A 17,733-nucleotide genomic window follows, 5' to 3' on the forward strand; every position below is an offset into this window, starting at 1 on the left:
ATGACAAAACTGAGAATAATGATCATCAGATGAATATGGTTATGATATCAAGTGAATAATGGATTATGATTTAGAATTGGATATTATACTTTTAATTTAAAAACCAAGGTTAGGCTACTGATCAGTCACGCACTAACCCCGAGCAAGGCACACAGCATTGCTCTAACTACTGGATCCAAGGCACACATTGGCCTAACTTGACCATTATATGGTCTGACCACAAATCTTGTCCACAATTTTATAAAAACAATCCAATTCTAACATAATAACAGAATATGCTATAATAAACAATAACCGAAATCATTAACAACAATAAATGTTTAACAATGAAAGGATTTAAATCCTTGTAAGGGTCAACAAGGTACTTTCAAAGCTTGAATGCTGGGTATTGAAAGAATTGGATAACAAAGGAAATAACGTTTCATGGTTTCAAGGATTTGGTCTTTCAAAGCATAAGATATCATGGATTGAGTATATAATAATTCAGTTCAGTGTCTGGTATTTAGTTTGTATGTATTTGTGGAGTAGTATCGTAGATTTGTGGTTCTTGTTTGGGTATACAATAATCAATGGATTAGAAAGAATATGGTTCATAGCTCAAGAACAATAACTGAAATCACGATTTACTTTTCCGTGCTTCAAAGCACTTGCAATGTCAACAAGACTATCAAGAATTACAATATCTCGAGAAAATTCAGAATACTTGCCTGATATTAGCTTACTATCCTGCACTTGCTTTCAATCACAATCGTCTTACTCCCCAACTACTTGTTTCCCTTTCCTATGCCTTGCCTCTTCTGCTCATATATCATAAGCATCTATCAATCATCAACTCACAGGATTCTATTCAACACATACTTCTATCTACCCTTCGTTTTACCCAAATCCGATTAACGGATTGAAATCTATGCAATAACCAAGTAAACACCGAATATATAGACCGATAGTTAAACAACAGGTCACGTATAACACATAATACATCACGTAATCAATGACATATCATTTATAAAGAAGTCTCGGGTCATAAATATGCTTTCGGGTATTTAAAATGATTTTTAAAACATTTTTCGAAAAAAAATGGGTCATTGGATCAATTTCGGGTTAATAAACAGGGTTCGGTTGGCCAATTCTGGTTCCGAAACAATTTTAGAATAATCATCGAGCCTTGGAAATAATTTAGAATAATATTTTAAAGCTCGAAACTATTTTTCGGAATTTTTAAATCATTTTTAAATAATTAAATCTAATTAAATAATTAATTAAAAATCAATTAATAATTAATTAAATCAATTAATCAATTAATTTTCGAATTAATTGACCAATTAATCAATTAGAAATTAACTGAAATTAATTAACTAATTAATTCAGATTTATTTGTGAATTAAAAATAATTTTCGGAATTAAAATAATAATTTTTAGAATTTTCAGAAATTAAAAACGAATTTTTATAATAAAAATAAATAGGAAATATGATTTTTAAACATTTTATAAACAGGAATTCTAAATTTGCAAAGTCTGGAAACTACAGGGACCAAACTGCATCGTTTTCAAAACTACATGGACCAAACTGCAATTTTACAGTCCAGTCGCCGGAAAAAGTCGGGGGTGGCCGGAGAAGACGATCCCGGCGTCCTCATCCCACCAACACCTCCAGATCAACACTACACAACACCAGGAACTTGTTCATGCATTCAAAACATTCTAATCATCCCTGTTCTGGCCGGAAATTGGCCAAGAACATCGCCGGTTTTCGGCGAACATCGCAAATCTTTAAAACACAACTCCCTTCGATTCAAGCATCCTCTGTTAACGAGCTATATATCAATCGATTGCAAATTTTATAAGGAACACAACCCACTATAAATCAACAGCTAATAACCCCTGAATCAAAAACCCCCAAATTTCAATTGAAAACATTCATACGGGTTATAAACCCTAATTTTGAAAATCGAAAATTAAACTCAAATTTGAACATGTTATTGAACTCCAAATCAGACGTATGACATATGAAAATCATCAGGAAAACAAGCTCTACAACATGCAATCATCAAATCATACAAACAATCATCCGAACAAAAATTCATATTTTTAATAAAATAAATTCGAAAATAAATAAATTTTTAGAAAAATAACCTTGATTTATGCAGTGAAACCAAGCTCAGAATCTGATAGAACACCTCAAATCCTTCGTTTTGGTTACTCAAGCTTTAAAAACAGAGATCGGTAACGCCTTCGTTTTGCTGTTTGATTCTTAGAACAGTTTATGTAATTAGGGTTTTTCTCTAAAAATTATATAATTAACTATCTGCAAATGATTTTGATACGAAATAAAATACGGTAAAAGGCTATTTATAATTATGGAAAATTAGTATCCCGTTGGATCATTCCGGATATAAAACGGTACGTTTATTTGTAAAAACTGATCCAAACGGTATCGGTTTTCGGGATAATTATCCAAATCAGTACAATTTGTACTGCGGTTTTGGTCTCAGCGCCTGGTTACACGTATTACGAAGTGATAATTGGAATAGTTTAATAAAAAGCTCCCGTTTATCGAGAATACGGGTTTTATTGATTTACCGAAACGAATATTGTATCGAAAATGTTGCGCCGGGACCCGCGTAGGACAAACCGTAAGCCGGATCGAAAAAGTCGAAACATAGAAAATGCTCGAAATGTTACAATTAGGTTAGGAAGGAGTTCTCGAAAGAGTTTCGGGTTCCAAAAACATAACAACGGTTGACGTCGGTTGGTTCCCGTTTTTATAAAATAGATTTTAATTACCCGGAAAAAGATTTTAGAAATTTCATATGATTCTTATAAATCCATAAACCAACATAAAAATAATTAGGAAGATATGACAATTATCTATATTTTATTTTGGACATATAAAAATTAAAATACTCAATTAATATTATTTTTAAATATTCAAGTACAGATAACACTTAACAATTAACTTACAGAATAGATACTGGGCACACATATTAATATCAAAAATAATTACACGATATATCCCGGATATTACATAAGGAGGGAATGAAGTTTCTTCTTTGACTGTATCACAAAGGCCTTTGCCAAAAAATGTTCTAATTTTGATGCAATCCCAATTTTCAGTCAACAAATCGGGTATGCTCTCATTAATCAAACTCATTTTGATTATGCAAGTGCTATTTTAGGATTTATTGGGGATAGGATGACAGAAGATAGAAATACAGTTTAGTTTTCTAGATTCTGTCAGCTTATTTATAGTTTTTGTTGCTCTGATGCACCCCAACTAGCAAGTGAGTTAATTGAACCATTTAAACTTGCTAAGAGAGCCTTTACTGACTTATTATCTACTGATAATAAGAAGACTATTTTGAGACCCCTCCAAATTCCTACATCTGCCAAACAAGTCTTGGTAAATTCTGATCCAGCCACCTATGCTGCCTTATATCCTGATGTCCAACCAACCCAACCTCCATCAGCACCTCCAACAACTACGCAACCAACCACCTCTCAACCTCAACCAACTTAACCTACCATCAGAACTTACTTCCAACCATCAGCTCAATCTTCACAACAACAACAACAATCTACTAAAGCATCAAGATCCAAACCTTCTAGAACAAAGTCTGTTCCTAAGTCTTCACCAAGGAGAAGAAATATGATTCTAAGGGATGAATCAGAAGATGAGGAAGCACAGGTTCATGCATCAGAACCTGTGACTGTTGAAGCTGAAATTATGGTTTTTCAGAAAGAAACAGAAGCTGAAGGGTCAGCCCAACAGATAAATGCTGAAGCTGAGGGTCCAGGTAATTTGAAGAGAAAGAGAACTGCTAGTTCTGATGCTCAAGCAACTCCTTCACCATCAAGGAGATTGAAGAGAATGAGGGCTATGAGGCATTTGGATAAGCCTCCATTAGAAGATATTGAAGAAGCTGAGGAAGGGGATCAGGAATCTCTGATCTCAAAAGAGCCAATTATTATTGAATCCCTTCCAGAAATAAAAGACACTATTCCTGATACAGTGCTCACCCCTCCTGTCTCTCCAATACAAGCAACATATGATGCTGAAGAACAAGCAACATGTTCTGTAATAGATATTCACAATCGGAATATTTCTACTTTTCTTTATCTGGAAATTCCTACAGCACCTCAGACATATCCAACTCATTCTCCAATCTTAAATGCTGAGATACCATCCACACCAATTCTTGATCAGGAACCTGAAGATCAGAATTTAGATGAGGTAGTTCCAGAATCTCCCATTGCCTCACATACACTTGTTTTATCATAGAATGATGAGTCTTCTTTCATTACTGGAGACAGTGTTTATGTTGATACTCCAGCTCTCATTCTAGGAAATGAGGCACTTATTGAGAAATTTGTTGAGCAAGATGCTCATATTCCTTGGGAAGATACTCACAGAGGTGTGGAGTGGACCAAGAAGTGGAATGAAACTGATTTTATTCCAAGCTCTAAAGTTCTGACAGAGCACATTGCTAAGGCTGATGAGCTGATGACAAGTTCTGATTTTAAGACTCAACTCAAAGTCACGGCTCTAAGTGTCAAGACACTTCCAGGTCAAAACTCTGCTACTCATGAAAAGGTTGATAAACTTCTTGAAAAAGCTGAAAAGCTGGATATGGAGACCAAACTTGATAAAAAGAGGTTTATCAGACCTATTTCTGAAAAAGTTGAAGCCATTGAGAAAGTTCAGGAGAAGCAACAGGCCCAAATTAATGAGGTCCTACAGAATCAAGCTTCTCAAAATGCTCAATTGGATGAAATCAAATCTTCAGTTGAACTTCTTCTCTCTCTCCTACTACCTGATAATGCCAAAAAGGGGGAGAAGGTAGTTAAGTCCAAATGCACACCCACTCAAATACTGAAGAAGAAGGATGACAAAGGTGATGACCAGGGAAACTCTGATAAGAGTAGAGGTCAAGGGCAGAGCAGCAAGGCTTCTTCAAGGAAACTAATTACTGATGCAAGCATATCTTCTATTCAAAAGAAGACAAGTTCTGAAGCTGCTCAAACTCAAAATCTGATAGCAAGTACTGATAATCAAAATCTGATATCAAGTTCTGATAAGCAAAGTCTGATGACAAAGCATGATGTTTTGATTCAAGGTGGAAGTCAAGACTCTCAAAAGTTCATGCAAACTCTGAAGCTAAAAGGGAAGCAGACTACAGTCTACTACAAAGATCCCAAGATTCAGACACTTGATGAAGAGATTGCTAGAAGATTATTTCTGAATCATAATCCTGGAATGGATTTAGAAAATCTCAAGAAGGAAGAAGCTAGATTTAAAGCTGAAAAGACAAATCTAAAGCCAAAAGCTTCTATTGCAAAGAAACCTCCAAGGCCTAAAGTAAAAGGCATTGTGATCAAGGAGAAATCAAATACTGAGGCATCAAATCCCAAAACAAGATCACAGATTGAGATTGATCCCAAAGACAAAGGGAAGGGAAAAGTTGATGAACCAATAAAGTCACTGGAGATGAAAATTCCTCAAATCCTGATGAAACCAGTGTACAAAATGGTTCAAGTTACTGATGATACTCTTGCTGAAGATGAAGATGTTCAAACTCTGAAAAGAAGGAAGGTTTCTGAAGAATCCAAGACAACCTATGACAGTGCTCAAGTTGTTCATAGTGAAGAACTTCAAGCTACAACAGAAATAGCAAGTTCTGATAAAGTCATCAAGACATCAACCTCTGACATAGCTCAAGTTGATTTAGACAAGATGAAAATAGCTGAAAAAAAGAAACTTCTATGGAAGAATGTCAAACCATCAGATTCAAAGAAAAGCCAATTGTTATCTGATTTCATGACTGTTGGATTGAAAGCCAGAGAAGCAAGGGATAGAGCCGGACTAGGTTCTAATGAAGCTAAGATCAAAACAGGAGTGGAAGTGCTTACAAGAGATCCATTTTTGCTAACTGACAAACCTCTTGAAGATGTTACACAAAAACACCTTGATAAGGTTATCTCTGTTCAAGTGGTATTGGATGTTCATGAAAAGCACAATGTCAAAGAAAATCTTGTTCTATTTCTTGAAGATGGAAGGACATATCAAATGTCAGAATCAGATGTGCTAAACAAATCACTGAAAGAACTTCAATTCTTTCATTACCTTTTAGAGGTAAAGTCTGATATTACCAGGAGATGGTCAATTTCATATTGAAGACCATAAGAGATAAAGCAAGAATTTCTGGTTCAAGGGTTACAGAATTCATTCCTAACATAGTTGAAGATGATGGAAGTGAAATTCCAATAAAGAATGATTCTGCTAAGCTTGAAGTGTTACTGAATGAGAAATGCATGTGCTACAATGAAGATTCTTCTCATCGAAAGGTAATAAGACTGGGTGATGGTTTAGAAAGAAATCATATCTCTGCTTTAAGGACTGCAATCTACCAGATTGGAAGTCAGAATGAAGAGATGAAGCAAGTCAAGACTATAATTTCTCAAATCCTGAGGAATAAAGAAGAAAAGCTGATATTAAGCTTTGTCAAGAATCATTTTGGATTCAGATTGACTCAGTGAGATTGGTAAAAGCTACAAGGACTGTAAGTTGTAGTTAGTTATCTAGTTAAACTCTTATTACATTTGTACTTAAATGTTTTTAACATCATCAAATCTATTAACTTGTATATTTTGCATAATTTACAAGTTGGGGGAGATTATTAGATATATTTGAGATGTCATGTCTAATATGATTTGTGTTTAGTTTTCAGAACTTAACAACAGGACAAATCAGGACTTACTGAAATCAAGATTTACTAGAAGTCAGAACTTAATATCAGAACTTAAGGTCATATCAGAACTTTAGTGCGGAAAGACTTTCAGTTAAGGAATGAAGCTGATTTACAGGAGAAGATCGAGACTAAAATAATAGAAGATATGCATGGAAAGAGTTAGAAGACTGGAAGACTTGTAGAAGATATCTGATTGATATATTTTTAGGAGACAAAATTATATTCCATATCAATTAGAAGTTATCTTGTAACTGTGTATTATATAAACACATACTTAGGGTTTACACTATATGTGTTATCATTATCGAGAAGATTATACATTGTAACCTAGCATCTCTTAGTGATATTTGTTCATCACTGAGAGGGAACAACAGTTCTTATTGTAACAGAGTTTATTCAATATACTTAATTTTTGTTACATACTTGTGTTAAATCGATTTAATTGTATAAACACTGTATTCAACCCCCTTCTACAGTGTTGTGTGTCCTAACACTTAACAATCATGTTTGTGTTTATGCTGGTGCAGCAAGCTACATAAGAAGTGAAAATGTGTTATCCAAGCGGAAAAAAAGAGTTTTACCTTTCCAAGCTAACATAACATCCCATTAAAATAAACTTGCAAGTTGAAGCATGATAATCTAGGTAATTACAAAATCCTGCACAAATGGAGTTGTTGGCAAACATACTAAATAGTCATCCCACCAGGAATATGCTAAACTCTGGTCTCTGTTCTATACTTATGAAAGTTTGTATTCCTTTAACTTCCCTTCTTTTTCCTCATCTGCCTCCATCTAACTCCGGGGAGAATAGAGAAATCTATAAATTTAAATATCTAAATACTTCTGAATTCTATATCTTTCATGTAAAAAATGATGTAGTTCTTGATCAACAAAATCAAATACTTTTCAAGGTTGTTCAACTTACAAAAAATAAGGCTTATACTTTCTGAATTTGTTTAATTTGTAATGAAATATGATGATATGTAACCATTTATGATTCTATTGAATTGTGATAAAATAGCAGGTGATAGGAAATTATAATCTTGCATTATAACAACAAATAACCATTTCATGTAATTTCAGTTACAAATAGAGCCGAAATACAAACATACATAATATCAATAAATCTACACCCATTAACTTTATACCATAACCGAAATACATACAATAGCAGATATGTACCTTATAAAATAGAGTCGAGATATCTTATTCCACATCATCATCTTTCATATTAATACCATTCTGCAAGAAAAAAAATCAAAACGGAGTTATTTAGATCTAACATCAAACAGTTGGAGTGCAAAACTTAAGTTTTTACATAATCAAAAAATTAATTGAATCATGATAAGAATAGAAGGTCACTCGATTGTGCATCCCAGTTGGAATCGAGATATATCAAAAGATTCACGAAAAATAATAATAAAATAGTATAAGAAAAAACAATGATAACATGGGCATACTTTTGAATCATTAATGAAATACAATGATTGAACGTTTCTCACAAGCAACCATTGGTACTCATCTGCAAAATAACCATTCAAAATTGTGAAATTGTAAGTCTCATATAAGCAAAGAAATCAAATACATGGATAAACATATATGTATGACATATTGCAGATTCACAAAGATAATAGAGAAGAAATTGTGAGAGGTAATACAGATTCATGAATTTGAATATTTTAGAAAGATAAAACTGATACAATAATATGGCTCTGGTTTAAATTCAAAAAAAAATTGAACGTAGTAATCAGTTGCTATAATCAGGGAGTAGTTGAAATGTATAGATGGATATGTCAGGTTAGTTTCTATATGTGTTAAGATGAATTTAAATATGAAAGATCCATGAATATGTGTATAATATAAAGTTTAATGTCTAAAAAAATAAAGTGGGTCATGAATTATGGGTCATGGGCAAATTAGTGGGTAAAAATTATATTGGCAATAGTAGCCTTTAAGATAATATATAATATGTATGGATATTAAAATTTTATCACTCATTCAATTTATAAATGTGCAAGAGATGGTTAATGATGGTAGTTGTATTAAAACTTATGTACAACATGATCGTGTGTAGCGTAAGAAAGTTAATCGACAAATTTAGTTAATGATATCTAAATGTAAAATATTTAGCCTACGACCACATGATATATCTGAACGTAAAAGGCCTTATTATGGATCTAAAAGAGAAACTTCCGACCATGTTATGAAATCTGAACTTGGATATAAATATTTATTATTTTAGATTTGGTACAAATATTTAATTTTCCATAGGTGAAATTTCTAAGAGTAATTCGATTTTATTAGCTGCAACATTAACAACAACAAAATCTACTTGTGGATATTTGGGAAGAAAAGAGTTTTAAACATTAAAAGTTATTCCGATGACAGGAGCATCTTCATTAACCAAATAATGCCTGATGACCATTTTTGTCAAACTAAATAATGAAAAAATAGTATTGTAAATCTGATTCGAAAGTTTTAGTTAAGCTATATAAGTATATCTCTGTAATGCAAATGTTATTAATAATTATGAAATATGATATGAAATTATTTTGGTGTTATAAATTATATATATAAGATAAGTTGTATGTTGATTAGTGATATCAAATAATAAAATTATAAAATTAATATTGGAGCGGATTTCTTTGCCTAATGTCAGCAGAATGCACGGGAAAATTACTGCATTTGACAAATATGTGTTACAGTTAAATTTGACAGCCTTTTGTGAGTTTTTTAATTTTGACCGCATTCTGTCAAATTTATAGATTTGACTGAATTCAGCCTAATTTGTTGAACGACCGAAGTTGCTGCACGTTACGTTCCAAATTTAAGAATTTTCAAATTTTAAATTTTTTAAAATTTGGTCAAATTTCATCGGTCAGTTTTAGGTAGTCAAATTTAATATAAATTTGATCAATTTTGCTAAATTTGATTAGTCTGAAAAAGACCGACACAATTCTTTCGGTCAAATTTAGCCATTTTTTAGTGAATTTTCATTTCAACTTAACAAAATCAATGTCAACTTCGGCTCTCTAGTCAAATATCTTAAGTGTGAAAACTTGAATGGAGTTGGCATAATTGTTAGGGATAACAAAGACAATAAGATATGGGGTGCCTTACGTCCAATGAAAGGTAGAAGTGATATGCATGCTACTAATTGGGGCTTACGAACAACACTTGTCTACTTGGGAGATAACGACTATAACAAAATCATGATTAAAATAGTAAACGGAGATTTAGGATATCATCATACTCAGGGAACACATCATTATATCAGAACATCACTTTTTGAATATGAAATCAGGCAAAGGGCTGCCTTTTAATTTAAATGATAATTTTGGCCTTGAGAAGGTCCTTACGCCTCTCCCCATTTTGTGGTTGAACGAAAAATTCCGACGTTGAAGAAGTTCTAAAACTAGCTATCTTGAACCAGAATGACGAGTCTTAGCTTGCTGCCCCAATCATAGTCCATCATGCAGAAAACTTACTCGTGGATAACTCTTTAGCCCTTGTTATATATGTTTGGTTAGTCACTGTTGAGCTAAAAAAATTAAAATGAGAAATTGTATACCAATTATGCTTTTAATGATAATGATCTGAGTTTAGTCAAGAGGCCATGAAGGTGCTTGACGAAGGCTTACTAAAACTTGTTGCAAAATTTTTTTGTATGAGATCCATAAATATGGAGAAAGAAATGTTCGTTGGTATCTGTGTTAAGGACATTTAAGATTGTTTATCTCATGCTATTTCTTTGAGGCAAATTAAGCCTAGTTGCGTACTAAAAAATGGATCAAGGACTCAAGAACAACATTATAGACATTCTCGATTGTTTATCTCATAATTTTCATCACTACAATATTAAATCTATTTTAATAAACTAAAAATTGTTTGAATAAGAATTTATATTATATGTCATACAATACAACGTAAAAAAATGATATTAGTTGACTATATATTATGCATTGTGCGCAGTAGGCAATATCCGGGAATACTCGGGAACTAAATTATACTCCCTCTGTCCCATCAGATTGTATACAATTTTTTTTCAATGTTTGACACGCATTTTAAGGTGAATAAAAAACATACTTTCCTAATTTATTTTTAAAACTTTCTTTTTTTTGTATTAAACTTCAAATATCAAATTTTAATTCAGAAGAAAAAAAAATTAGAATAATTTATGCAAATATGTTATAAAGGAGCGTTAAAATGCGTGCCGGCTCCCCGTCCCCAATGTATACTTCCTAGGGGGACAGAGGGATTATAAGAGTAATATTTCACTTGATACAATATATTTGATAAAATATAATAACTAAATAGTTGTATTTTTATAATAAAGTTTTTAGTCGCAACTGATTTGGGTGACAATAGTGGCATTTTACTCGTCGACAATGCTGAAGGATGCCGTCGAAATGAATGAAAAGTTGTTTCATTTTGCTCAATGTGTTGGATCCTATTTTCTAATATACCTAACTAGAGTTAATTATTTCAAAAAAAAACTAGAGTTAATATTTGCTGAAACTGAGCGGGTAGTGTTATTTCTAAAGCAAAAACTTAATTTTCAAAACAAAAAGTTACTTGAAAAACGAAAATGCTCTTATTATTTTTTATTTGCTTCCTTTTATTAGGCTAACATGAGGCAATTTTGTCATTTCAATAAATTTTGTTCTGAAACTAAAAATGTTGTTTTGGATATAAAATTTTCCTATGATAAAGTCTAAGGGGATTCTGTGTGAAAAAAATTCAAGGTTAATTTGCAAAAAAAACAGTTCATTACCCTTTTGACTAATAACTCAATAAATAATCAGATAGAAAAATTAAATTTAATTTTGCCGCAACTAAACCAAACAAGATCACGAAACAGATGAAATAACGAACTCCCCTTCCTGCAAGCTACTAGCCTGCATCTCTATATACTTTTACCTTGTTTCCCAAGCTTCCTACACTGCATATATAAACCTCATGATTCGTATTCACACATACACACTACGGCCAATAAGAATCTGCTGTCGTTTTATCTAGTTTCTTGTCGTTTTTAAAGTCTCCTTTTATTTACTACAGTAAATTAAAATTTTGTGAATTATCAATGGCCGGGGCAGGAGATTCGAAATTGAATTCGCGCGGTCTTCGTATAGTCGTCGTTGGCGACAAAGGAACCGGAAAATCCAGCTTAATTGTCACCCTCGACAATGTTTTTCCGGTCAATGTTCCTCCGGTGCTTCCGGCGGAGAAGCTGCGGAAAGATTTTTTTCCCGAGAAGGTTCCGGTTACTGTCGTCGATACTTCGTCCAGGTCTCATTCTCGTCTTCTCTCCTCTTTTTATATCGTAAATTGAATTTTGTGTCAGCGTACTCAAATTAGTTTTGATATCGTAAATTGAATTATTTACGTCATTATGTCGGATACTTCAACCTTCAAATTAGTTTTCGTATGGTGACGTAACTATGTCGGGTACTTAACACTTAAATTAATTTTCGTATCATAAATTGAACCATGTCTGATACTTGAACACTCGAATTAGTTTTGGTATCGTAAATTGTTACTAAGTAGGATACTTGAACACTCAAATTAGTTTTCATATGATTAATTGAATATTCGTCGAACACTCAAATTAAAAAAGTGTTTATTTTAACTTACGCATTTTATTCAATTTTGGCGGAGTTTTATTAATAATTTTTTATGTTTTATAATACCTACTGTCAAAGATACAATTCAACTTAATTCTATGCAATGATTAGTGCAAAACAAAGAAACAAATTATCCGGCTAATCTTTTTTAAAATGCGGAATTTTTTCAAAGAGACATGTTTAAGGGGATGGAGGAAGTATTGTTTTTTATATATGTCGTATTGCCATATTATCCTGGTTGTCAATTTCATACATATGTCGTATTGCCGTATTATCGTGCTTGTCAATTTCATACATATGTCGTATTGCCATAATGTCGTATTGCTATATTATTGTGCTTGTCAGTCCGTTTATTTCGGGACTACGCACATGTGCTCTTGCTTTTTAGATATACACAAAGTGCAAATCAATTTAAGAAAAGAACTAAGAACTATTCACTGTGTGTGGTGAATTGTATTTAACTCGTGATTTTTTTTGATTTAAATCGAAATGAACAGTTTTAAGAATATGTTATTAGTAAAAAAGTAAATGGTTAATAGAGTGACTGACATTTTTCCTTTCTTGAACTCTATTAAAAGTGTTCCCCTGTTATTGTGAATCTAGTTATTCTTCAATTTTCTGAACTGTGCTGTTTATGCCAAATTTCAGTGTAGAAAATAAAGTTAAAGTAGAAGAGGAATTGAGGCAGGCTGATGTAGTGGTGTTAACGTATGCATGTGACGAGCCTACCACTCTTGATCGCTTGAGTACATATTGGCTTCCTCAGTTACGAGGATTAGAGGTTTGTGCAAGACAGTAAAATTGATCATGTTGAACGTGTATTTATTTTTTTCTTTTTCAAATAAGAACTGTATTTATGCCTCAAAAAGCGCAAAATAGTTTTACAATTCTCACTTTAGAGTCGTATTTATTTTATTTTGTAGTATTTTTTTTATAGAGTTAAACTACGTATCTGAATAGGTAAATGTGCCGGTTGTAGTGGTGGGTTGTAAGCTTGATTTGAGGGATGAAGAACAAATAGCTGATTTGGAGCAGGCAATGTCACCTATTATGCAACAGTTTGGGGAGATTGAGACTTGCATTGAATGTTCCGCATTGAGAAATATTCAGGTATTTTATATAATTACCTTGTTTCTTCAGGAATTAACATCCGATGGATTTTTGTGCCACTTTCTTGCTTCTATTGTTCCAATAAATTGTGAAATTAATGTGTTTATTAAAGGTTCAGTTTATTGTTGAAGATACCTTTACCTTGGACCATTAATATATCACATCACTTCTTCTATGACATCTTCTCGCAATTATAAGGTAACAACTGCAATCCAATTATGCAGGTCTACGAGGTTTTCTACTGTACTCAGAAAGCAGTAGTTCATCCCACAGCTCCATTGTTTGATCAGGAATTACAAACACTGAAGCCACAATGTTCCAGGGCTTTAAAAAGAATATTCATTTTATGTGACTACGACAGGGATGGCGCGCTTAATGATGCAGAGTTAAATGATTTTCAGGTATATTTTTCTGTAATGTGCTTTGCTGAAATTCTTATCAGCACTTATTGGCAAACTTGTTACATACAATGTTTTAATAGTGAGAGAGATTCTTAGATAACATAATGAAGAATTTTACAGCTCAAGTGTTTCAATGCTCCTTTGCAACCTTCTGATTTAGAAAATGTCAAGAATCTTGTTCAAGAACAAGTGCCGAAAGGTGTCAATTATCACGGTCTTACGTTGGCAGGATTCCTCTTTCTCAATGCCCTATTTATAGAGAGAGGCAAAGTGGGGACAGCATGGACTGTATTACGAAAATTTCATTACAATAATGAAGTTAGACTCGATGTAGACCAACTTCCAGCTCCAATTAAGAAGGCTCCTGATCAGGTAATCTTTGCTGGTTTACATAGACTATCTGTTCCCGTATTCTGTTTTCTCTCATGTAAAGTTGTCTCTAGCTTCTAATCTCTCTCCATTGATATTCCCCCTCTGTGAACCTCTGTATTTTTTACCTGTTTACCATCTCCTCCTGATACTCCCAAGATTCCCCTCGTTTTAAAAATTAAATTACAGAAACTTGCCTTTGCATACTCAAGATTCTTAATAGTTGGTCTCAGAGCTTGGGTTTAGCCTTTTCAGGTTGTGTGTGTCAAAATCATCCATTGTTGATCACCAATATGGCTGAATACTATATTGTATACGTGAAAACTAACTTTTTGGCATGAAGCAAAAAATTATTTTCTGCTTTTATATATTATTTACTATTAACTTTCTATGTTGGGAGATAGTCCGGAGCTATCGGTTGCTGCAACATACTGTACAGAAGAAAGTTTCTGCGCTCCATGTAAATGATGCCCCCCCAGTATTCACATAAAAAACCCCACTGTCAACATACTGCAGAAAGTTTCCACGGTACGGTATGTTGCAGCAACCGATTACCCTGACCCCTTCTATGTTTGTCCAAATACTTCAAGAGCTATTAATCTGCTGAAAAGTTAAAAATGGGCCTAGGTAAGGCCGTTCTGTGGAACACTGCTATATATTATTACAAGAAGCTTACTAATCAGGTTAATTGTTTCTGAAACTTCACAAATATGACTGACTTGGTTGCACTTGAATCAGTCACTTAAAAAACCCGAATAGCTAATCACTAACATTTACATGTGGCGCTTGCAAGCTCTGATCCCTCATCTAGTTTTAATCTTTGAAAGAATCATTGTTACAGAGATCAGGGCCTATTAAGCCCTGAAATACGAGTAAGTACAATCTCTCAAAAAAAATTTAGTTTTCACCTATAATTTTGAAATAATAGATTTGATTCTCATAGTACAAATATAGTATTTAATCTGGTGACGTTATGTATAACAAATGACATGTACTTTAGAGATTGACGGGTTTTCTACATGGAACCAATGTACATTTATGTATATAATTACTGTATAACTAGTTGGTTTCTCTTGTATCATCTTTAATATATCTAGGTGGTGTAATCTTTCATCCAAGTACTAATCCTTGTTTGTTGTTTGTATAGAGCGTGGAGTTGACAAATGAAGCTGTTGAGTTTCTCAAAGAGGTTTTCTCCACATTCGATATCGATGGTGTAAGTACTTCTTATTGTAGTTTTAACCATCTTAGAGGTCATGTTTTCGCTATGTCTACCACCTTCAATTAAGCTTGTGGCCTATGGGCATTAACATGTTCATAGATATGGTATGTTTCTGAGGCTATGAGCACTGGCCATCTATTGCAATTGATTTATTTGCTATGTGATAATAGAAACTAAAGCAGTGATCAAGTACAACTGTACAAGGTCACTTGTCAGTATTGTAAGAATTTTCCTGCTACATTGACCAGGTGGAAGTTGAGAGTAATTTATTACTAATGTGTTGTTTATACACTTGTACTGGGAATTATGGGATCTTAATCTCTTTCAAGTTTGTAGTAGAGCGGTGGCCAGGAACTTAACTTCCATTAAATAGCTTTGGTGCTGTAAATTCTTTTCAACAGGTCCATCATTGATCAATGGATGATTCCTTTAGTTATTTCAAATATTAAAGTTGTTTTCATTATATTCAATAATTTAGCAAGAAAAATAAAAATATCAGGAAGTTTCCAACGCTGCTTCATTCCATGGAATCTTATCTCCACCAGTTGTTTTCATTGTCATGCCGAGATAGGGGACATGGATTGACATGAATGTGTTTTTTTTATCTCATTCACTTGCTCCCCTTTTCTTGGCAATTTTGCTCTAAAGAGAAGAGAAAAGAAAATAAAGAATAGGAACTATGCTAGTCTTAATTTTTTCATGTGTGCCAAAGAATTTTATAGAGAAAAATGGGGAAGAAATTTAAAGATAATCTGAATCATTTTCCACTCAAAAGTGGAAAGATTTGGAGAGAAACAAAACTTACAGACATAAAATCATCGAACATTTTATTTTAATTTCACATTCCTTTCTTTCCTTACAAAACTTTATAAACATGTGAAAGAAAGTTTTGTACAAATTCTTTTCCTTAAATTTCAATTAATTTCTTTTTCTTTCTTCACATGAAAACTCGGGAACATAGTTTAATAGTTTAATTTTAGAAACAAGGAAATGATAGGCTTCTAGAAGTTGGCAGGAGTATGAACTGTAACTAAGGAATTTGTCGTAGTGTGAGGGTAAAGTTATTTGGTTCATTGTAAAAATGGAAGTTTTGAGTCGACTTTGATTTTTGTTGTTGTGATAAAAGCTACAATAGAGTGGGTTTTTATCTTGTTAGGTCACACTTTCACTGTAGAGGGGGTGAATACAGTGTTTATTACAATCAAATCAAACTTCAAGAACTTATGTAACAGAAAACAAACTTTATTTAAACAATAAACTCTGTTACAATCTGGAACTGTTATCTCTCAGTGATGAACACAATATCACGAGAGCTGCTAGAGTTATATTAAATAATATTCTCGATAATGATAACACTTATAGTGTAAACCCTATGCCTGTGTTTATATACTACACAGTTACAAGATATTCGCTAATTGATATGGAATATAATTCTGCTTCCTAAAATATATCAATCAGATATCTTCTATTCCAAGTATTCCATTCTTCACGGAATTCCTTCTTCATGCATATCTCTTCTTATGTTTATCTTGATCTTCTTAACTTTAATCAGCTACTGTCCTTATCTGATCGTCCTTCAGCACTTAAGTTCTGATATCTATCTCCTGATAACATAAGTACTGATATCCCTTAAGTTCTGACTTCCAGTATAAGTACTGATCAGTTAAGTACTGATTTGTTCTGTTCAAATAAGATCTGAAATCTAAACATAAAACATATTAGCCATGACATTATCAAATATATCTAACAATCTCCCCCAACTTGTAAATTAACAAAATATACAAGTTTAACAGATATTTGATGATGTCAAAAACATTAAGTACAAATGCATGAGAAATAGACAAGATAACTACAACTTACAGTCCTTAAAGTTTTTACCAATTCAACTTCTGATAACAACTTCAATCTGTATAAATATCAGAATTTAAGCAGTTGTAGATCTTCGACTTGGCTTCATCATTTTCTGATCTCTCTGATGTCAGGAGTTGTTCTGAGATAATTCTTCAACAAACATTTCTCAGCATATCTGAGTTCATCAATCATTCTCCGTTTGACATCTTTAAGCTCTGCAGTATCTTCACCAGTTTGAAATATTGCAGCTCTGAGATCATTAATCTTTGCTTTCCTCAACTCCCGATCTAGTCTTATGACATAAGCTTTATTAGACTCTAGATTGAATTCAAGCCCCTTAATACCAAGATATGTTCTGATCTGTGCAGTATTAGGCTTCATATCAACAACATCACCATTGTGATTTCTGT

General features: G+C 33.0%; 1 protein-coding gene across 1 annotated transcript in view; it reads left to right on the top strand.

The window, feature by feature from the left end:
* Positions 1 to 11,580: 11,580 nt before the first annotated feature.
* The window catches only part of LOC141664391 (mitochondrial Rho GTPase 1-like), a 29,578-nt gene continuing 23,425 nt past the window's right edge, over positions 11,581 to 17,733 (top strand). The window contains exons 1-6 of the mRNA XM_074470337.1: positions 11,581 to 12,035; positions 13,019 to 13,151; positions 13,331 to 13,480; positions 13,705 to 13,881; positions 14,002 to 14,253; positions 15,398 to 15,466. Coding sequence (XP_074326438.1) covers positions 11,830 to 12,035; positions 13,019 to 13,151; positions 13,331 to 13,480; positions 13,705 to 13,881; positions 14,002 to 14,253; positions 15,398 to 15,466 — 987 coding nt within the window. The 5' untranslated portion in view covers positions 11,581 to 11,829. The remainder of the gene's footprint in view (positions 12,036 to 13,018; positions 13,152 to 13,330; positions 13,481 to 13,704; positions 13,882 to 14,001; positions 14,254 to 15,397; positions 15,467 to 17,733) is intronic.

The sequence above is a fragment of the Apium graveolens genome, chromosome 1 (assembly GCF_009905375.1).
Source record: "Apium graveolens cultivar Ventura chromosome 1, ASM990537v1, whole genome shotgun sequence".
Lineage (NCBI taxonomy): Eukaryota > Viridiplantae > Streptophyta > Magnoliopsida > Apiales > Apiaceae > Apium > Apium graveolens.